Genomic DNA, 23,614 nt, shown 5'->3' with positions numbered 1-23,614 from the left:
TTACGTAAAATACGATATTTTTGAAAATGTGAAAGGAAAGAGACTAGGGGAAATTTGGAAATATAACCCAAATTTAGAACCCATGTAGAATTATAACCAACATTTTAATTTTATGATAATTATAACCAAAAGTTGATGTAAAAGTACTAATATATCCTTAATGTTGGGGTTTCTCACAACAATCAAAACCCAACTTATAATATTGCGGATTTGAATATAGATAGAGATTTAAACTACCTTCAAATGTCTAGGATCTTTAACTATACCTTTAGATATATGCAACCTTTAAACCAGAATGAAAGCTTGAATTAAAACAGCTTCCATGGAAAACGTAAAAAATCAGAGAACTTGGAAGATTAAAATATAGAGGAAACCATTGATAAGGGGAGCTTTGAAAGCGTAGCCTTTCTAGAAAATGAGTAAAACATAAATTAAGACCAAATAAATATGGGAATTTTAACGAAAAGCACTCGGTACTGTTCACTTTAACGAAAAACCACATTTTTACACTAAAAAGTCAATCCTGGTACTATTCACTTTACCCTTTATTTTGTCCTTATCATTAAAACTCAAAGTTTTCAAGCCCCTTTCATTAGTTTTCCTAATAAATATACTGCGGAAAATCCTCCAGGGGCCAATGTGAAGTACAACATTTTTTTCGAGCATAATTCTCAATGTGATGAGAAGGGAAATCGTCCTCCACCCATAGTCCTTGCCTTCCTATTGCTTATGGAGTCAAATTTTGTTTGGCCACCAAAATCTCAAATTCTTGCAAAGGCATAGAAAGGATACGGCAGAAATGTTACTGGTTTTGCTTTTTGATTCATGCTTTCATTGTGCAGAAATCCGGAAGGTTGCAGGAAGTAATTCAAAAGTTGCAAAGAATAATGAAAACAAAAAAGCGATAGAGATGTATCTGCATTTCAATTGCCATACCACCAATGTGTTCCGTTCAAACAACTTGTTTGGGTCGGAAATTCTGATAAGGAACTTGAACAAGCAATAAAAAGAATGCAAATGTCTGTCGTTACCGTCTTTTTCCTTGTGGAGATGCATCGCAGTGGTAGACGATTGAATCCAATTAGATTAATCAATGATTCCAATAATGCAAACAGCTTATGGCTTACAATGCTAAACACACTACCGATTCAGAATGGTGCGGGATTTTGTAGTAATTCGAAAAATCGACTAAAAACCGTGAAATCTCATGTCTGCATTCTCTCAATTAAGATGCATTATCCACATACATTGGAAAGGAAACTTGGAGAACCATCGGACATCCGACATATAATCTCAAGCTAAATCATCACGTATCCCCTCTAAGAAAACACTAAATAAAACAAGAGAAAGACTTGATGCAACCTAACAAAATTGGGTTGAGTAAAATGTATAATAATCTTGTAAGAAATATAACACTGGATCCAAAGATCAGGACAAGTGTATACCATCCTTGTTAAACTGGGAAAGTAGGTCTCAAAAATTGCTGTAATTTGAGCTTGGAGGACCTTTCACCTTCAAAACCAGACTTCTTCAACACATCCAGCACCTTTTTCTTGAATTCGGATATCTCCCCTTCCGCATTAACACCATCCGTCCCCATGTCCTCATCCATAAACTCCATCACATCATTAGTATCCTCTTCTTGGGCTGTTGCATGATTAAGAGCCTGCAGGGTCTTGTAATTCTTCTCGAGCAAATTGATGACACTTTTCTGCCTAAAAATTGAGCCAAGGGTTTTGTTTTTCCTATTGAAACAGATCCGCAAAAAGCCATCCCACTCCTTTTGGTTCACTTGTAAAGCCGGTTTCCTGGGCTCGATTCGAACAACAAAGGAATCCACCTTAGGCGGGGGGCGAAAACAAGAGTTGGGTGTTGACGGTAAGACGACAATAGAGCTTGTCACCGGGCTGCACAACCAGTCTCCTCGCAAATTCCCTCTGAAACATTATAATGGCACATCGGAAAGCAGGTTGGTGCTTCAGTAACTTGAAGGTTAAGGGAGATGAGATTTGATAAGGGATATTTGCCGCACATATATCGAAATAGGGAAGCTCCTCAGTCTTCAGCACATCTCCTTGAATCACCTGTGTACAGAACCACAAGCAAACCCCTATCTTTATTCAATTCAGAATCCCCAAAACACATCAAACATATTTCTGTATAATCATACAACATAGTTTCTTAAATTAATTACAACACTACCTGAGAAAATCTTCTGGCAAATATAATTATCATTTCGGAACAGAACATAATTTGAGAACTTCTTTCTAAATTATCGAATCATAGTCATGGAAACGCTAGTTGAAATGACCCAATAATGGATTTTCTAATTTTTAAAAAATGCTCGGTAAAAGAAATATCTTTAAAAAAAAAGAAAGAAAAATGATATAAAATGAGGGGATTGTTTGACAGCTATGTGCAGAATTCTCATATTTTTTATGTGGTTCTAACTTGTAATAGTAAAATTCCAAACAGCTGGCATGCTATGTTGCCCATATGAGACTAATCATACTTGTCATCTTGAAGGAGTTTATACAACAAATTATCTCCTTCGGTGGCCTGTGGTTTTCACTCCCCTTTTGGAAGGACTGCTTTACCTAAAACTGAAACAACCGGCCCTAATGCCGGGAAATACAAAATTGACTCAAAAGCTCTACAACTTGGACAGTTTCTTCTTAAACCTTTTCGAGATGTGCTTAATCCGGGCTTGCAATTCATTTCTCTTCCAGTAATGCTGGGCATTTGACATCATAACCATTATATCATGCTTCACAGCTTCCAAGCTTGTATAATAGTCGTTCTCTAACCTCGACTGGATTAGTTCAGGGTACAATGCACAGGAAAGCCAAGACATCATTATTTTCTCAAATCTTAGTTTCAGCCAAGATCGATGATAGGCAAGCATATATGTTGCGACCTTCCGCACATTCTTTCTATTTTATCAGAACTGAAATTGTTAAACCATATAATAGTGTTTCTCTACTTGTTGCAGAAATCCGCCTTCTCAACAGCCTGATTCAATTGTTGGATTGTTTGCAAGTCCTGCATCATTCACTGCATAATTAATTAATATCCTTGATGATAGAAAACAGTTTTAGAATGATTACGTCTTTCCTAATGATAATTGGAGCTTTGAATTCCAATTCCCACAAACTAACAAGACAGGTACACCAAGTATTTGCACAAACCTTCTCTTGTAATTTAGAAAAAATACGCAGAAGCTTCTCTTTGCTTTCAGAATCAATATGGGGCTGTTCGCATGAGTATGGATCATCTACTACGGACGGTTCACGCAATTCCCAAGGACAATACAAATGGGTTTCATCATCATTCTCATACTGAACCTTATATCTTAACCAAGGGCTATCGGGAAACTCATGTGATTTGGCCTGGCAACAAACAATTCGACCTACCCACCAAGTCCCACCTTCATCTGAAATTGAATCCCTCCACCAAACCGCGCATTCCTCCCCAGTGGTCTAGTTTCTTCTAATAGAAGCATCATACCACGTTTTCAATCATTAAAATCAATTTCAGGCAAAGTCAACTTCAATGCTTTACCAAGGATAGCAGAAGAATGGTCTACAAATCTAAGTTTGATTTTACAGCAACTCTCCCTCGAACCAGGCAGCGAAGCATAATCGAGGCTTTCAACCTTGCAAATTTCCGCAACTTTGATGTTTTCCTTAATTGATTCCCAAGGACCCCAAGGACCCTCATCTAAATTCTTGACTAGTTTTAGATACTCTTGATGGCCCTAACAATCACAAGCCCAAATATTGATTATCAAACAGTAAATTCTATAAGTAATAACCAAAGGACCAGAAACCATGAATCATAGATATTAGAAATCACCTGTCTCAGGTATACAACTTCATCACCTAGTTGAGGAATATAACGATAACCATCCTCATGTTTTGACAACATCAGCCATGGTAACTTTCCAGCGGGGTTAACTAACTGTTAGTGTTCCTTGATTTAGCTGGATGTTTTTCTCTGAAAATGCTGAACAGAAGCAAAACAAAGATAGAAGAAGTTGAACCGAAAAGTTTTTTTTTTTCTTGTTCACTCATGCAAAAATCTTGCAGAGGAATAATTTGTACTACTCTGAAAAATGCGCACTAACACTGCTTTACATTTAACTGGTAGCCTTAGCTTTAGGACCACACAAAACACTACTTTTAATCTTAGTCACTCATCAACCTAATTACATGGATCAAACACCACATGGCACTCATGGCCTTACATCATTTTAACTCTACACTTGGCAGATATGCTCAAATGAATACACACATTAAACTCATCTTATTTCTAATACTCAATCAGCTAGAGACTTATAATTCAACACTCCCCTTTAAGTCTTGAGCTGATTTCACTCCAAGCATGCTCCTGAGATAATTAAACTGATCTTTAGGCAGAGGTTTTGTGAAAATATCAGCTAGTTGCTCATTAGTTGGACAGTACACCAGATCAATGATCCCATCCTTCAGTGCGTCCTTGATGAAATGGTATCTTCTGTTAATGTGTTTGGTCTTTTGATGGAACACAGAGTTCTTGGTGATTGCAATTGCTGAGGTGTTGTCACAGTGCACTGGAGTGGCTTCGGTTTGAAATTCACCAAAATCTTCAAGAACAAATCTCAACCAAATGGCTTGAGTAGTTGCTTCTGAAGCATTGATGTACTCTGCTTCTGCAGTGGAAAAAGCTACACAATTCTGCTTCACAGATGCCCATGAGAATACTCCACTGCCAAAGGAGAAAGCATAACCAGAAGTACTCTTACTGTCCTCAATTGATCCACTCCAGTCACTGTCACAGAACCCAATTAACATTGAGTTCTTACCCTTCACATATTCCAAACCATAATCAAGTGCGCCCTTAATGTATCTTAGCACTCTTTTAGCAGTTCCAATATGCTTACTGGTAGGGCAGTGCATAAATCTGGCTAATAGACTGGATGCATATATTATATCAGGCCTGGTTGCAGTGAGATATAAGAGACTTCCCACCAAACTTCTGTATAACTCTTCACTTGCAGCATCACTTCCATCATCCGTGGTTAACTTCTCAGTTGCAACTAATGGAGTAAGCACAGGTTTGCACTCTTTTAGACCAAATTTGTCTAACAGAGAGCTTGCATATTTCTTTTGGTGGATGAAAATGCTTGCAGTGGTTTGAATTATTCCCATTCCAAGAAAATGATGGAGAAGGCCCAAATCAGTCATCTCATATTTTCGTTTCATGTCTTCCTTGAATTCTTCAAGCATTTGTTTGTTGCTCCCAGTATAGATTATGTCATCCACATAGATCGACACAATCAAAATGCCTTTCTCTTCTGCCTTGATGTACAGTGTTGGTTCACTTAAACTTCTTGTGAAACCACATTGTGAGAAATATGTATCGATCTCATACCAGGCCCGTGGTGCCTGTTTTAGACCATACAAGGCTTTGTGAAGTTTATATACCCTGTCTTCCTCCCCTTTAGCTACAAAACCATCAGGCTGCTCGACATACACCTCCTCCTCTAGAACACCATTTAAAAAAGCCGATTTGACATCAAGTTGATAGAGTTTCCAACTCTTTTGTGCAGCCAATGCTATAAGGGTTCTGATTGTATCTAACCGGGCAACAGGAGCAAAGGTCTCATTGTAGTCTATTCCTGGTTTCTGGGCATATCCCTTTGCAACAAGCCTTGCCTTGTTCTTTTGCACAGTTCCATCTAGGTTGAGTTTGGTTTTAAACACCCATTTTACTCCAATTATAGGCTTGTTACTTGGCCTGTCCACTAACTCCCAGGTTGCATTCTTTTCAATCATGGAGAGCTCATCCTTCATAGCATTCATCCAAGATTCATCCTTAGCTGCATCTTCAAAATTCTCTGGTTCTATAATGCACAGATTACATTTAGCAAGTACATCATCCAGCTTTCTCCATTTTAATGGAGTATGATCAAATGCCTAGGTGTCACTCACACCTGCACTTGACTGAGAATTGATCTGTGTATCATCAATATCACTTGCAGCTTCTTCCAATATGCCAGATGATGAACCACTTGAAACTTGAGGGTCATTTTCATTATTCTCACTTCTTGATGTATCCACAGTGTCAAACTCATAAGTAGGAAGTGACATATATCTTTCTGTGCTTCTTTCCCAATCCCAAGCTGAGTTTTCATCGAACACAACATCTCTTGACAGAATCAGTTTCTTAGAGATTGGATCAAATACTCTATAGCCTTTCTCACATTTTGCATATCCAACAAAGACTCCTTTTATACTCTTAGGTTCTAGCTTGTGTCTTAGCTCGGATGGAGTATGGACATAACAGACTGAGCCAAAAACCTTCAAATGAGCAATACCTGGTTTCCTTTTGCTGTAAGCTTCAAAAGGTGTTATACTATCCAGTGATTTGGTAGGACATCTGTTTAACAGATAGACAGCAGTATGCACAGCTTATGCCCACATATAGTAAGGCATTCCTTTGTCATGAAGCATAGACTTGGCCATTTCAATCACAGTTCTGTTTTTCCTTTCAACCACTCCATTTTGCTGTGGAGTGTAAGATAGAGACAGTTGCCTTTGGATTCCCTCTGTGTCACAGTATTGCTTGAATTCATTTGATAAGAACTCCCCTCCTCTATCACTCCTTACACATTTTACCTTCATTCCACTTTGCAACTCAGTCATGGCCTTGAATTTCTGAAAACAAGTAAAAGCTTCAGATTTGAATCTAAGGAAATACACCCATATCATCCTGGTTGCATCATCTACAAGCAACATGAAGTACTTGTTTCCTCCAGTAGACTCGATTCTCATCGGTCCACACAGATCAACATGAACCAATTCAAGTGGAGCACCAGCTCTTTGTGCTTGACCACTAGGAAACCTTTCTCTGTGTTGCTTACCATATTGACAGCCTTCACACACTTTGTCATACTCATCTAGATATGGTAATCCATGAACCATGTCATTATCCTTCAATTTCTTGATTCCACCAAAGTGTAGGTGGCCTAATCTTCTGTGCCAAGTCAGAGAACAATGAGCAAAACTGGTTTTCAACACAAGTTGTTTCTCAGGCCGTAGAGATAGAGGATAGCACCTGTTTTCTTTCATTTTTACACGGATAATTTGACATTTCAGAGAAGGACCATAAAAAACAGTGCACATATGTCCACCAAACACAAGATAATATTCGTGCTCATCCATTTGTCCTACACTTAATAGATTCTCTTTCAAACCAGGTAGATACATGACTTCTCGAATGTATTTTCTTCCTCTGTTAGTCTCAATTTCCAGTGATCCCATTCCTGCCACATTAACTAACACTCCTGTTGGCATTTGAACTTTCCCTACAACATTTGTATTCACATCAACAAGAAGATCAACATTTCCTGTCATATGATTACTGCAGCCACTATCTATGTACCAATCTCCATTAACCTTAGTCTCAGCAACTATACAATTTGCATAAAATAAGTTTCCTGTCACTTCCATTTGACTTGCACAGTTTGCCTTTTGAATAGACTTTCCAACAGTACACTCTCTGGCCCAATGACCAAATCTATCACAGTTATGGCACTTGGATTTCCCCTTATATCTACATTCACCATAATGAAACTTTGAACACACTTTATATTGAGGTTTTACACTCTCTTGACCCATAACCTGTGAGGAAGTACTATTCTGTGCAATATTTGTGTATGATTTTTGCTGAAACTTTGGTTTTGAATCCCATTTCTTACCCTTTCGATTCCAATTTCTCTGTGGTTTAAAAGTACTAGACTGAGCATAACTTCGATTCTGCCCTTTTGAACTAACAGTAAGAGAAGAAAATGCTCTCTCAGTTGCATCTGAAGAATGCAAATCAAACCTCTGCTCTTGACTCTTCAATATGGCTAGTACCTCTTGCAGTTCAACAGATTCTAAACATTTGGTATTTTCTATCACTAAGCATATAGGATCATATATCTTAGTGAGACTGATTAATACCTTCTGTACTAATCTCTCATTTGACAGAGTTTCACCAAACGTTTTCATTTGATTAATCAGATCATTTAAACGAGTAAGATACCCAGTCAAGGATTCATCATCACGCATTCTAGTATGTTCAAATTCTCTTCTAAGATTCTGGAGTTTCACAGATCTTACCTGATCCCCACCGTGATATTCGCCATATAACAGATCCCATGCCATTTTTGCCGAGTCTGCGTTTGCGATTCGAGGGAAAATCTGATCGGAGACTGCGTTTTGAATGATTCCGAGAGCTTTTGCATCTTTCATGAAGATTGCAGTCATTTTCTCATCATCGTCAGCATCAACATCTGTATCTTCATCAGTCTTAGCTTTCTTCTTCTTCGAATCGAAAACCGAAATCCCTTTTTCCACCAGATTCCACAGTCCATATGACTTGAAAATGGTAACCATTTTGATTCTCCAGAACTCGTAGTTCTCACCGGAGAAGATCGGGGTCCTCACTTCAGCACTCCCAGATCCAGCCATCGTGAGCTTGTGTGAATCCAGAAACACGTAGTTCTTTAAGTCACAGACAAACTCCGGCAAACTTCACCGAAACCAGAAACGGTGATGTTTGAGCTCACAGAAACACGCCCAGATCTTAATCGAAACCAGGCTTTGAGGCCATGTTAGTGTTCCTTGATTTAGCTGGATGTTTTTCTCTGAAAATGCTGAACAGAAGCAAAACAAAGATAGAAGAAGTTGAACCGAAAAGTTTTTTTTTTTCTTGTTCACTCATGCAAAAATCTTGCAGAGGAATAATTTGTACTACTCTGAAAAATGCGCACTAACACTGCTTTACATTTAACTGGTAGCCTTAGCTTTAGGACCACACAAAACACTACTTTTAATCTTAGTCACTCATCAACCTAATTACATGGATCAAACACCACATGGCACTCATGGCCTTACATCATTTTAACTCTACACTTGGCAGTTATGCTCAAATGAATACACACATTAAACTCATCTTATTTCTAATACTCAATCAGCTAGAGACTTATAATTCAACACTAACATGCTTCGGGTTGAAGAACTTTGGCCATAGTCATTACATGAACCCTGATGATTTCTCGTAGACCTTGGTCTTTGATGAATCTGGTCACACAATTTGGCAGAGGAGTCTTCTGCATCCCTTGATGTCCCCAATGTTTGATGGCCCCACCTCAACTTAGGGCTACAGCTCACAGAGTCCACCTTCCGTGAAGTTGCTTTGATCTTAAAGGTTCTTGTTCTGCTTATTGCATTGGTTGCAGCTGCGGGGAGATCCATTCCTGAATCATGATGGTCGTTGATATTTGTTGCATATTCTTCGACATTACCACCAGAACCTTCTGAATTAGTCCTGCGCTTGTAAACAAACTTCAAAGAAGTTGATCTGCCAGCACCTCCACCCATTTTCCGTACCCCAAAATTTGAATTTGGATCCATGCTTGAAGAATCGTTGGGGTTTAAATCTCTAGAACTTGTGGAGTTTTGTGCAGGAAATTTAAGAGAAGCATAATCACCAGAGTGCTTTCTTCTAGCAAACTTCTCTATCTCCGGAGAACCCTCGATTCCTTTTTGTTTGTGCTCGCCCAAAGTTGAGTAATCAAATGATGAAGATACAAGTGCCTCGTCAGTATGACAAAGCTCTCTACCATCTAGATCCTCAAATGCACGTGTTCCAGTATGTTCCCCATCCCTGCAACGCAAGACACCTTCATAATTTTCCGTTCCCTTAATTTTTAAATGATTACAAAATTGTTCACAATTATTCTCAGGATTAACATACTGATGGACATTATTCATCTCTTCTATATGGACATTACAACTAGCAAGCGACCCAGTAGCTGCTTCCAATCTGACTCTGCTATCCTGGTAATTTGCGGATGCTTCCAATGAATTCTCTGTCTTTACAGTTTCCCCAGTATCTGTCAAATCATTGGCTAAGAGATTTCTTGAAAACTTTAGGTTTTTCAATGATAGGTTTATTTCATCTCAAACAAAGGTATATATACAACCCTATACAAATATGGGAAAGAATAAAAAGAATAATTACATTCCATACTAGGAGACCTAATATGGTAAGAATCCCACAATTATGGGAATCTTAATACAAGTCAACACTCCCCCTCAAGTTGGTGCATAGATGTTGCACATGCCTAACTTGTCTAGAAACCTGGAGAACTTGTCACTAGAAACCGCCTTCGTGAGAATATCTGCTTCTTGGTCGTCCGTTCCTATGGGAGGAACCTCAATTACTTTACTATCTAGCTTCTCTTTAATAAAGAACCGGTCAACCTCTACATGCTTGGTCCTATCATGTTGCACGGGATTATAAGCAATATCACGAACAGCTTTATTGTCACAAAATAACTTCATCGGCTGACCATGTTTGACCCCCAAATCTTGTAACAGAAACCTAAGCCACAATAGTTCACAAATACCGAGTGCCATGCCTCGAAATTCGGCTTCTGCGCTTGACCTTCATACAACATTCTGCTTCTTGCTTCTCCACGTTACTAGATTGCCCCCAACGAAGGTGAAATATCCAGATGTCGAGCGCCTATCATTCGTTGATCCTGCCCAATCAGCATCCGTATAGCACTCGATCTTGAAATGCCCATTTTTCCGAAATAAAATTCCTTTACTAGGGCTCCCTTTCAAGTAACTCAATATTCTCATAACTGCACTCATATGTTGTTCTCCCGGATTGTGCATATATTGACTAATAACACTTAAGGCATGAGCAAGATCTGGCCTAATGTGAGCCAAGTACATTAATCACCCTACTAACCTTTGATACTTCCCTTTATCAACCGGTACTTGGTTCGGATCGATACCCAACTTCATTCATTCGGCCAATGGAGTAGACACCGGCTTGCACGCCATCATACCGGTTTCTTCCAACAGGTCAAGAACGTACTTCCTTTGTGATAGAAATATCCCGGACTTGCATCTCGACACTTCAATCCCAAGGAAATATTTCAAAGAACCAAGATCTTTCATTTCAAACTCTGTGGACAAATAATTCTTCAAGGCTGCTTGCTCAACATGATCGTTACCAGTAACCACCATATCATCCACATATACAATGAGAACTGTAACCCTCTCGTTCTGGTGTTTCACGAATAAAGTGTGATCCCAATTACTTTGCCTATACCCGAATGCCCTCATAGACTTGGTAAATCTACCAAACCAAGCTCTTGGGGACTGCTTTAACCCATACAATGATTTCTTGAGCCTACATACCTTTCGTTTCCATATGTCCGAATCATTGCACCCTGGTGGAAGGTCCATGTAAATCTCCTCAGTTAGATCTCCATGGAGGAATGCATTTTTTACATCGAACTGTTACAAAGGCCAATCCAGATTTGCTGCTAAGGATAGTAGAGCACGAACTGTATTGATCTTTGCCACTGGTGCAAACGTATCAGTGTAGTCGATGCCATATTTCTGTGTATACCCCTTTGCCACCAATTGTGCTTTAAAGCGATCTACCGTTCCATCTGCTTTGTATTTCACTGTATAAACCCATTTGCATCCCACAGATTTCTTTCCGGCTGGCAAGTCAGTTATTTCCTAGGTAGCATTCTTCTTCAACAATCTCAATTCCTCATTCATTGCATCTTTCCAGTGAGAATCTGCTAAAGCCTCCTGCACACTGTTAGGAATAGATACAGTAGATAATTGATATATAAATGACTTATTTGATTCTGACAGGTGACAGGTAGACACATAATTGTTTAATGGGTATCTCACTCTTGAATCAGAGTTTGGCTCACTCACAGAATATTTGTGTTTACACTTAGGATCTGCTTGATAAGTAGGTTTGGGAATACCTCGATTAATACGCTCTGAAAGGCGACGGAGTGGATGTGCATCCGGTGTAGGAGACGATTGGTTATGAGAATTAATAGAAGATGAGTTCATACTCGGACCTGACATAACCTCGGGAGAAGAATCCCGTGACAAATGCTGCAATTGCTGCTCGGTTCCACTGCAAACATTCGGCTGCAACTCACTTTCAAGCCTAAACTCTGTGAGGCCTGTGGGCTCCTCTTCCTCCTGATTTTCTTTCTGCTCCTCAATGGGCTGATGACCAAACACGGGCTGCTGCCCTTCTTCAGATCCCGTGGGCTGATCACCACAACACGTGGGCTGCGGCCCTTCTCCTCCAGATGCCGTGTAGTCCATGCTTGATGACTGCAATGGCTGTTCTTCATGCAGCTTGTTTCTAGCCACAGAAAAGTAATCAAAACTCAAAACTTCACTATTATCTCAGGTCAGAACTTCACTATTCCGGTACTCCCCTTGAAGTGAGGACGCGGAAGAGCCAAAAAACATTTCATGCTCATGGAAAATCACATCCTGAGTTACAAACATTTTTTTACTCAAAGGATGATAACAACGATATCCTTTCTGGGTAGTAGCATACCCCAAAAAAACACAACGAATAGCGCGAGGCTCAAGTTTATTATTCCGTTGAGGAGACTGGAGGTGAACAAAAGCTACACACCCCAAGATCCGTGGGGGAAGATTGGGAGTCGGTGGGCTGCTAATCTGAGATGTGAGAGCCTGAAGTGGCGTATGGAAGTTTATGGTACGAGAAGGAAGACGATTAATAATATAGGTGGCGGACGTAAGTGCCTCTCCCCAATAATGTAGAGGCAGATGCACCGCAATGAGTGAAGCACGAACTATTTCCAGCAAATGTCTATTTTTTCGTTCAGCAACCCCATTCTGTTGAGGAGTATACGGGCACGTGGTCTGATGAACAATACCATGCAATTCTAGGAAGGAACGAAGTTCCATATTAACATATTCACCCCCATTGTCACTTCGAAGAACCTGGATATTCCTGTTGCATTGCACAGCAATCATTTTATGGAACTGTTGAAAGGCTGAACTAACTTCACTTTTCGACTTTAACAAAATAACCCAAGTCATTCTGGTACAATCGTCAATAAAAGTAACAAACCAGTAAGCACCACTAAGAGTAGCTATTTTCGACGGTCCCCATACATCAGAATGCAAAATCATAAAAGGAACGGTACTTTTATTGAAACTGGGAGGAAAGGAGGTTCGATGGCTCTTAGCCATTTCACAAACATCACACTTAAACTGAGAAACATCATTCTTGACAAACAAACTAGGAAATAATTTATGCAGATAACCAAAGGAAACATGCCCAAGGCGCCGGTGCCACATCCAGATATCTGACACTTTATTAGTACCCCTTTGAGAATCATCAATGGAAAGAGCTTGAGTTAGCAGGCTAGAACTACTGGTGGCCAACTCCAAGTAGTAAAGTTTCCCTCTTCTAATACCATAACCAATCGTCTTCCGCGTCCGGATGACCTTAAAAACACAAAAATAGGGCCAAAAAATAACCAAACAATGTAAGGCAAGGGTTATTTGAGCAACGGACAACAAATTATAATTTAGAGAGGGAACCACAAGAATAGTGTCAAGTTTCATGGTATCGGAAAGGGAAACTGTGCCATCCCCAATAACAGGGACGACATTACCATTAGCAACATTGACCTCGGTTTGTGTGGATGTTTTTAGTGAGGGAACCTGTCTAGAATTGCAAGTCATATGTTCAGTAGCTTCGGAATCAATTATCCATATATTATTCATAACAGAAGTAGAGGTACTTAGTGCTTTACCATCACTACCTGCTGTAGCAATCATGGCAGATACCTTGTCCGCTATCTGGTCCGAATCATTCTTAGTTTCTGCAACGGAGGCTCGAGATTTGTTGCACCAAGGATCACAGGTCTTATCCCAATTCTCGGGATATCCAATCAACTCAAAGCAACGACTCTTAGAGTGTCCTGTCATGCCACAGTGTGGGCACTTACCTTGGGGACGATCTCGGCTTGTCTGGCTAGGTCAAGTTTGTCCCGACCGGCTTTGTGACCCTTCTCGGTTCGACCCAAAAGATGATCCACGGGCCTTCACTGCCATGGCAGCGGGTTCACTCCTGTTAACCTCTGTCTTCATTGTTTCCTTTCGGTCGGCTTCGCGACGGACATATGCATAAGAGGCCTACAATCCGAATGGGGGATCCTTCCGCAGCACTTCTCCATGCACCTGATCAAACCCATCATCGAGACCACCAAGAAACACATAGACTTTTTGTCTCTCAGTGGATTTCTGAAACACTTTGATGTCGTTTTCACACTCCATGGATACTTTATTAAAGTGATCCAATTCTTGGAAAATCTCAGTTAGCTCCCCGAAATAGGTAGCCAAAGGTCGGCCATTTTGATGAAGACGTGATGCCTTCTGATTCAACGAATAAATTCTAGCTTCATCATTCTCATCAAAGTAGGCGGCCTTAAGAGAGTCCCAAATTTCCTTCGATGTAGACAACCGAATGTACCGTTTCATAATCTCAGGCTTTATTGAAGACAAAAGCCAACTCTTTATTTTTTGATCTTCAGAGAACCAATCATCATATTTAGGATCGTCTTCGTTAGGTGCCTTGATAGACCCACGAAGATATCCCATCTTCTTCCTTCCAGCAATATGGATTTGAATGAGAGGAGCCCATAAATCATAGTTCTTTTCATCCAAAAACATACCAATATTAAAGATTGAATTTTCTGATTGCACCATAATTGGAGCAGCCGTACAAACAATCTAAGAATCAGTCCCCTTTTCTTCAACCATCTCGCTTACCTGCAACGTGGATGGAACTTTGGAACTTGGTGTTGACTAATACAAACGGGCAAGAAAAAAACTGCAGCAACTTTGGGACAACAAGGACGAACTGAAGGGGCAGCAACAACTGCTCAGTTGCTCGCTGCAATCAATCAGAAAACGGGCAGCAACAACTCTACGTTGCTCGCTGCAATTGATCAGGGACACGGCAGAAAAAAATAATTAGGGTTTGGTGTTTTCTAATCCCGGCTCCGATACCAAGAAGAAAGAATGCTTTTCAATGATAGGTTTATTTCATCTCAAACAAAGGTATATATACAACCCTATACAAATATGGGAAAGAATAAAAAGAATAATTACATTCCATACTAGGAGACCTAATATGGTAAGAATCCCACAATTATGGGAATCCTAATACAAGTCAACAAACCACATCCACCGAAGAGGAATCTGGATCCATAGAGCTGTTAAAAATCCTGTTATCTGGAGTGACATCTTGATATCTAGAAGATGGAGACACCAAATCAGCCTGATTATTATCTTTGAGTTTTACATCCTTTGGAGCCTCTTGCTTCTTAAGCTTAAAAACCAATTTTGGCATGCTTCTGACGTTTGACTGAGACGAACAAACTACACGTGGCTTCACTATATTGCCAAACTCATGTCGAGATGGTTCTTCTTTAGTATGGTTTTGTTGCATTATCTGGAAGTCCCCATCATCGTTTTGAGTGTGGATTTCTTTCTGAAGAGACTCACTATTCGATGAATCATCTTCCCAATCATCTTCTTCTCCTTCTGTAGATGTTTCAGGGTTCTGAGAAAACACAGTTTGAGCATTGTGTGCTGCTACTCGCTAGGGTCTCATTGTCTTTGCTTTAGAAGACTTCCTCTTTGAAACTTTCTGGCCACCTTTTGAATTTTTAGTTCTTTTAATCCCAAATAAAACGCGATCATGCTCACCCACTCTCTTTTTCTTGACACACCTCTCAGAAGACTCAACCTAAAGATCATTAAAATTCAATCGATGTAGGTCGAACAAAACAAAAACTGGTATAGAATCTAAATATAGATAGAGCATTTTTACCCTTGGTCTTTTTCTCCTTGATCGATGAAGGCCATCCTTATGACTGCGTCTAGCTTCACTGTCTTCTTCACTGCAGTTTGGATCATTAGAAGAACTGGTGCTAATATTTCCTTTCTCCTCTTCACTAGAATTTTCATCAGTAACATTATACACCGAATCAGTATCTTCACTTACAACCTCATTTTCTGGTTTTCATAACATGGCATCAATAAAATATGGTAGTGGTTCAATCATTCTTTCCAAATCTGGCAAAGGAGGCACCATATATTCTTGTCCTGTATTGATATCCACACCAACAGAAAATTTCATGGATGACGGACGCCATTCCATGCCCAGAGTGTAAGTTCTATATGAGAGCAAACACTTGGTGATTTGATTAAAGACATATGGAATGATAAGGAGATTAGGATTGACACATGTGGTAGACTTATCAGGAGTTGTATTACTTAAAGTTTCAAGTCAGATACATTCTTGATAAAACTAGAATTCTTCTAGCTGATATAATGCATAAGTGTTTCATGGTGATAAAGCTACTATTTGATAAAGATCACTTAATGGGAGGCATCCTTATTGAATTCCATCGTATGTAGTATAAAATTGAGGTCCTTGCTCTCTCACAGTACACGAAAGTTTACAGAAAACTCAAGCCCCATTGAGCGAGCCTTGCTTTCGGTTGTGTAGAGTTGTAGAAGAACTTCAGTTATTAATCCTAGTTCTCTGAGATGATGTCTTCCACAGGTAAGTGGTTAAGTTGATAATTGTGAATAAGTTTTTTCTGTTGCATAATTTACTTACATTTGGTATCAGAGCCCTTCACATATCATTTAACCCTATGTTGAAGGCATCAAGAAAATTTTCCTTGTCTCGTAGGTTACAGAACTGGTAGTATATCATTAGGGAAATATATATGAACACGATCAAGTGATAGCTAAAGCTATCCTTGATCATAAAGACATATATGTTCATTCAGATATACATACCAGTGATGGTGCTTAAATTCAAAACATGATCACTGGTCATCTAAAGAAGATCATTCTTTCATGCTTAGAATTTAAGTAGTATATCACTTTATATACAAATGTTTGAATCGAATTACTATTGTCAAACCACAAAGGTTTATAATTTTGATTATAGAAATTCAAATGTTGGTTATAAAGGTGATGTGATTAAAGAAAAGTCTTCACATGTTCATCAATCTAAAGATGTTGAAAAGGTGATTTATAGTCTGGGGATTTAAAGATTAATACTTGAACTATGTGCTTTGACAGCTACGAATTCTAGCTCCATGCACCTTAATACAGTTGAACCACTCACTGGTGTCAACTATAAGAAATGGAAGCAAGATCTTGAGATCCTGCTAGGTGTCATGGATTGGGACTTAGCACTTAGAACTGAAGAGCCCTTTACACCAACAGATGGAAGCACCTCAAGTCAGAAGTCTAAATATGAAAAGTGGCACAAATCAAACAGAATTTCCTTATTGATTATCAAAAGAAGCATGACCGATGTGGTTCGAGGAGCCTTCACAGATGCTACCAATGCAAAGGATTTTCTCAAGTCCATTGAGCAGAAGTACCAAGAGTCACTAAAAACTGAGACAGATGCTACCAATGCAAACGATTTCCTTAATTGCATTGAAGAAAAGTACTAGGAGTCACCAAAAATTGAAACAGGTAATCTCATGAATTCATTGACAACCATGAGACATGATGGCATAGAGAGTGTGTGTGAGTACATTTTAAAAATGGTGGACATCGTTGGAAAACTCAAAATTATCGAGGTACTAATCCCTGAAACTTTCTTGGTACATGTGATATTGAGTTCCCTGCTTGATAGTTATACACATCTCAAATTGTCCTACAATGCATTGCATGAAAAGTGGGATGTGAATGAGTTAATTTCAGTATGTGTGAGTGAAGAGCAAAAGATGAAAAAGTTTGAAGATGAGAAGATTAAGTCTTTGAACTATGTACGAAGTACCACCGAGGCACATACACCCTTAACCACCGATACTAGAAAGAATTCTACCAAAAGGGTTCCTTCTCCTAAAAGAAATAGCAAACCTAACAAGCCATCGATTCTCAAACATTATTTTTGTATAAGGCTTGGCTTGCCACATGAAGAAAGGTAAAAATTTTTTTGCTTGTTTTGAGTCTAATTTAATTGTTATACCTAGCACTAAATGGTGGCTTGACTCTAGTTTTTTATATTCATGTTACGAATTCATTGCAGAACTTCATAACAAGGAGAACACCAAATATGGATGAAGTCAAAGTTTCAGTTTGCAATGGAAGAAGAGTTGAAGTCAAAGCTTTAGGAAGTGTTAGGGTAAAGTTAGGATTAGGTTTTTTGTTTAGAATTAGAAAACATTGTCTATGTGCCTTCCATGAGAAGGAAGTTGGTTCCGTTTCAAAGTTAGTTTTGTTGAGTTTTTATTTTACTATAAATAATATTGGCTTCAACATTTTTTACATATCTTCTCAAATTGGTACTGGTTTTTGAATGATGACATGTTTCAAATAAAACTCAACAAAGTCGAATTTATTTTAACATTCAAAATGAACATACTAAGACTCGACAATCATCAAACTTATAGCAAAAGAGGCTAGGTCATATGTCAAAACAAAGGATGAAGTTACTTTTCAATAATGATATTTTGCCTCCCATAATTTTTTAATGGTTTTGAGTTCTGTGTGGATTATGCTAAGGGAAAAATGACAAGTAGTAGAAAGAAAGGTTCAACAAGAAGCAAAGAAACTTTAGAAATCATCCATATGGACGTCTGTGGTCTTTTTTTTCCCACACAAACTATAGAGGGACATAAATATTTCATAAACTACTTTTTCTTGATTTTGTTTCATCTATCTAATTTCAATATTAATCAAATGCACTTGAAACTTTAAGTTGTATCGTGGTTCAAAACTGGAGGGGTCTTCGAACAACGTAAATCCGACCATGAATCTGCAAGAAAGTTAAGAACACAAGATGTATCATGGTTCACCCCAATGTTTGGGCTACGTCCACACTGATATTGTATTTCTCTATTTGTTAGCCTTGTGGCTTTGTATGTGAGGAAGAGAGCTTGAAAGCTTTGCTATGAATATGAGAGACTTGAGGCCTTGGGGATCTCAAGCCTGAGAATTGGCCTCCTTAATGAAGAGAGTGATGAGTCATTTTATAGAATAAGGGCTTCTCACTTATTACATATTTTCCCCTCCATTTATTACATAATTACATTTGAGTCCCCCGAGTATTTATACGAGGTCTAAATACGGAGGCCCTAAGTATGGTACAAACAGTAGTCCCCCAAGTCTTCAGTCAAGAGAGTCTTTTGGCTGGAGACTTGAAATTCATTCCATGTGTGGGCCGAAGTAACTAGATGTCTTCTAGAACTGATACTCGATATGAGGTGGTGCTCAATGTGAAATGATGTTCAACTAGAAGTAGCACATGCTGCGAGGCTGCTCGGCTTGTGGCTTATGTTGCCTTGGTTGGCTCGGCTTATGGTGTTGAAGGTGAGGGAGTCCCTTTTATATAATAAGGGCTCGCTCCTCAATACATAAGCGATGAGCTAGAGTTGATGCTCTCTAATGATGGTGGGGGAGTCCCTTTTATAGAATAAGGGCTCGCTTCTCAATATATAAATGATCGGCTAAGTCCCCCAGTATTTTTCATGAGGCCCAATATATGGTACATAGTGTAGTTCCCCAAGTCTTCGGTTAATAAAGTCTGTTGGCTGGAGACTTCAAATTGAATCCATGTATGGGCCGACGTGGCAGTTGTTCGGAGGCGGTATTTGTATACCCTGCACTGAAGCTTTGTAGGTGAAGCTTTGCAAGTGAAGCTTTTGAAGCTGGAGCTTTGTAAATGAAGCTTTTGAAGTTGGAGCTCTCGAAGCTGGAGCTCTGTAAATGAAGCTTTCGAAGTTGATTGACATGAGTGATGCTCATGAATGTTGACATGAGTGATGCTCATGAATGTTGCCATGAATGATGGTCATGAATGTTTATGTATGATTGATATGAGTGATGCTCATGAATGTTTATGTATGATTGACATGAGTGATGCTCATGTATAATTTTGGAGTACTGGACGTACTTTTGATCACCTGGTTGATTATAATAGCGGCAGGCTGCCGAATAATTTTGGAGTACTGGGTGCACTTTTGATCACCTAGTTGGTGATAATAACGGCAGACTGCCGAATAATTTTGGAGTATTGGGCGTACTTTTGATCACCTGATTAAGTATGCTCGAGGGTAAGGATTGCTTAAATCTATGTGAGTGGTGATCTTTGGCATGTCATGTTTCATTGAAAATCCCTGAGTCAAATGTTGGAAGGTCTAGGTTATGTTTTGTTTGTTTCGTTTGTTTTGTTTTGCTCGAGGACTAGCAAAAGCTAAGTGTGGGGGAATTTGATAGGAGCATATTTATGCGACTTGATTAGCTTGTTTTCTTGCATTTATGTTGTTAGTTCATAATTATTTTAGCATTTTACACTATTTTCGTGTGTTTGTAGGTCCTAATAACAAAGTTGGCAAGATAGTGCATTTTGGAGCAATTTTAGGCTGAATTGGATTGCATGCATATGGAGCAAGTTGGATGGACGTTTTTTGTGTTTTAAAAGAATTTCAACATATGCAAAAATCTGAATAATGAAGTTAAAGTGTGGAAGTGTGCAGATACATACACTTAAGGAACAATTTGAAAGGAAAAGAAGTGAAAGATGCCATTTGTTGGACTGCTTTACAAGTTGTATTCACATTTCCAGCAACTACAAACATAATTGCAAGCTGAAATGATGCATAACATGTGTGTGAAAGTGTCTAGCAGCTCGTGCATGTGTGAAGAGGTGTAAAGTGGCCGAAAGTTGGTGTTTGCAAGATGAAATAATTCAAAACATGTGTGTGAAATTTGTCTAACACCTAATACATGTGGAAGTGAGCTGGAACACATAGCAAAGAGTGCAGAAAATCAAGTTTGAAGGCACATGGACAGCTGCAAAGGGGTGTTCTAAATACTTCAGGACACTTAATTACATGTTTTTAGAAGGACAATCCTTGCCACAAAGGATGCATCATCTTACCTTGCTGCACCATTCCTTGTTCCCTCCATCATATTAGATTTCATGCTGTTGGAAATGTGCCCTAAAACCAATCATATGATGATACTTTACGGACATTTCACAAAGTTAAACTAATGTAGTTTAAATATAAAGGGCAAAGATTATTGTTTGAGCCGTCTCATATAAATGTTATATGCTTAAACGATAAGTCCAAGGAATATGTGATTGGGAGAATGCAATCTAAAGAAGTTAGATTCATGAGACCATTCTTTCGTAGACACATCCTAAACGTTCCTGATCATAGGATTGCCGATTAGGCATTGACATTCCGTTAAGATAAGTACGTGCTATGTCTTCTCTCAGGGAGAGTGACTAGTCTCGAGTCATTGGTGTGTGTGACATCAAGACAAGTACGTAGGTGCTCAATAGAGAATGAGTTCACTGAACACGATCAACGAAGAGTTCTCATATTCATGTCACATGAGAACTCATGGTTGGGATAATGCAAAGTAGTCCTTTGACCTGAGGCATCACAGTTGTCTTGTGGTTAAGTCCTTGATCTTTGATTATGTCAAAGTCACCCCATCCGCAGGTGTCCACAGCATCGTTGGGGTTAAGCCACTTAGCCATGGAGGCAATTGAATGCGCAACAAGGGATCTCTAACCTTCAAACCGTTTGGGGGAGAATACTCTATGATATGATTGAAAATCTCTGATCAGAGTATGAATGAGATTTAGGAAGGAGTTCCAAATCACATTCAAGGTAATCATATAAGTAAACAAATCACATTGGATAGTAGACATGAATAAACTATCAAACCAAACAATGTGGTCAAGAGTATTGTATTAGAGAAAGACCATATTGCATTTGTAATCCTAAACTGAATAGGTTCTCCACCTCTTCTGATTAGCTTGGGTAACCATGATATGCTGCTAGGTGTCACTCATGGTTTGTGGAAGCCCTAAACGTGTATAATCACTAAAGGGAGAATTGAAAGTAAGTTTCAATTCACAATTGGTTTGAAAGAGTTCTAATCGCCCACTGCCTCGCTAAAAGGAACCTAATGGATCGTACACCGTGTAAGGTAAAGATTGAAGAAACAACGGAGATGAGTAAGAATAATTAAATGGTTTAATTATTGATGGCAATGATTAATTAATATGTTAATTAATCAAACGAATAAGTTCGTTAAAAGACCACGGGTTAGTTTTGGGCCTCAAGGCCCAATGGGCTTCGAACGTCAAGCCCATTGACTTAAGTTGTATGACAACTTAATGACTAATAATTCACAAAGGCCCTAAAAGCCCAATGAAACCCAATGGCCGGCCATTTAGAGATGGAGTGGGTTTTGGACTTATTTACAAGTTTGCCACTCCAATGAATTAAGGTATAAATGTGACTTTATAGCCAAAATTCATTTAGGGTTTCTTTTTAGGAAATTGGAGAGAACACAAAGCTCTCCTTTCTCTCTAAAGAGGCCGGCCCCCTTGGAGGGATTAGCTAGCAATCCCACTCCTCCAAGGTCACTCATTTCTTCTCCAATCTAACCTTGGTGTGGAGACTTAGAGGTTCTCAATTTTGGGAACTTGGAGAATCTATTCTTCCATCCAAATCCATGGATCTAAGAAGCAAGGAATGAAGGCCCTCTCCTTGGGTGATTAGCCTTTGCTTATGCAAAGAGGAATCTACAAAGGTATAAATTTCTCAACTCACTTTGTTTTGAGTTGAGTCTTGGTTCACCAATCTACTAGGCTTTGAATTTCATGGGTAATGTTTTGTTTTTGAGTGCATGCTAGCATGATTCCACCTTTAATTGTTAATTGCATGCTTATAGATGTTGCTCAAATGAACATGTTTTCACAAAATCTTCCTTCAAGTGGTATCAGAGCCTAGGTCTAGTAGTTGGTGAATCCTTTTGGGTTTTGTATTTCATAGTTTTGATTTAAAAGTTGTAATATGTTACAAGCTTTATTCTTGTTTCTTTGAATGTAAATTTTGTTATAAAATTTGCCATCTCAAATGTTGTAGATGTAGTTCATATGAGCATGAATATTAGAGCTAAAATTTGGTGCCAAGTTTTTGGGGATTTTCGGCCAAATCCAAAGGGTGATTTTTTGGGTTCTTGTTTGACTTGTTAAAAATGTTTTAAAGTGACTTTTGGAACCCCTAAGTACCCTAGGATGTTAGCCCCATTTTGAATGGTGAAAATTTGAGTTTTATTGCTTGAAAACATTCATGGAGCTCTTATGGGTTTTCATGGATGTTCTTCATTGTTCTTGATGTTCTTGCCAAGAACAAAAAGGTTTGATGTTTTGATTCAAAGTTTTGATTTATTTCATAAAGTCTTTGTTTTGTGTTGGTGGGTGTGACTTATCTATCATCAAAACATTTATTATTTTTGAAAGGTGATAGAAATGGTGATGGGTGTGTAAGAAGGACTTCTCTTACACACACACCACTTGCATGGCTTTATTCACATCAACCTATTTCCACTTGCATGGCTTTATGACTTAGTTGAAAATTTTCCAAATTTTTGTGGACTTATCTCCACTCCTTTTTCTCCCTAAAACCGGCCACCCTATTAAAATAGGGTATTTTTGGGGCTTTATGCAATTACATAAAGTTTTGATACTTTTGTGTATTTGTATTTTGACCTGAAAGTTTACGTTTTGACGTTAAGGCCTAAAAACGCTAAAGGACAAATTGTTTTGCTCCTTTAACGAAGTTTTGAATTTATTGAAATTTTTGGGTTCTAGTTGTAATTACATGAAGTAGTGGACTTTTGTGTTTTTACAAAGT

General features: G+C 38.8%; 1 protein-coding gene and 1 pseudogene across 1 annotated transcript; one reads left to right on the top strand and one right to left on the bottom strand.

Annotated features, from left to right (window-relative positions):
• Nucleotides 1-1,164: 1,164 nt before the first annotated feature.
• LOC114826672 (ribosomal RNA small subunit methyltransferase-like) lies at nt 1,165-2,235 on the bottom strand (annotated as a pseudogene).
• A 14,240-nt stretch (nt 2,236-16,475) lies between these two features.
• LOC114826673 (uncharacterized) lies at nt 16,476-17,401 on the top strand. The gene is made up of 2 exons (XM_029107481.1): nt 16,476-16,488; nt 17,019-17,401. Exons 1-2 carry the CDS (start codon nt 16,476-16,478, stop codon nt 17,399-17,401), a joined length of 396 nt encoding a protein of 131 aa, XP_028963314.1.
• Nucleotides 17,402-23,614: the final 6,213 nt, after the last annotated feature.

Source organism: Malus domestica, chromosome 01, assembly GCF_042453785.1.
Source record: "Malus domestica chromosome 01, GDT2T_hap1".
Lineage (NCBI taxonomy): Eukaryota > Viridiplantae > Streptophyta > Magnoliopsida > Rosales > Rosaceae > Malus > Malus domestica.
Note: the sequence above shows the minus strand (reverse complement) of the source record. Positions and strands in the feature narration are given on the sequence as shown.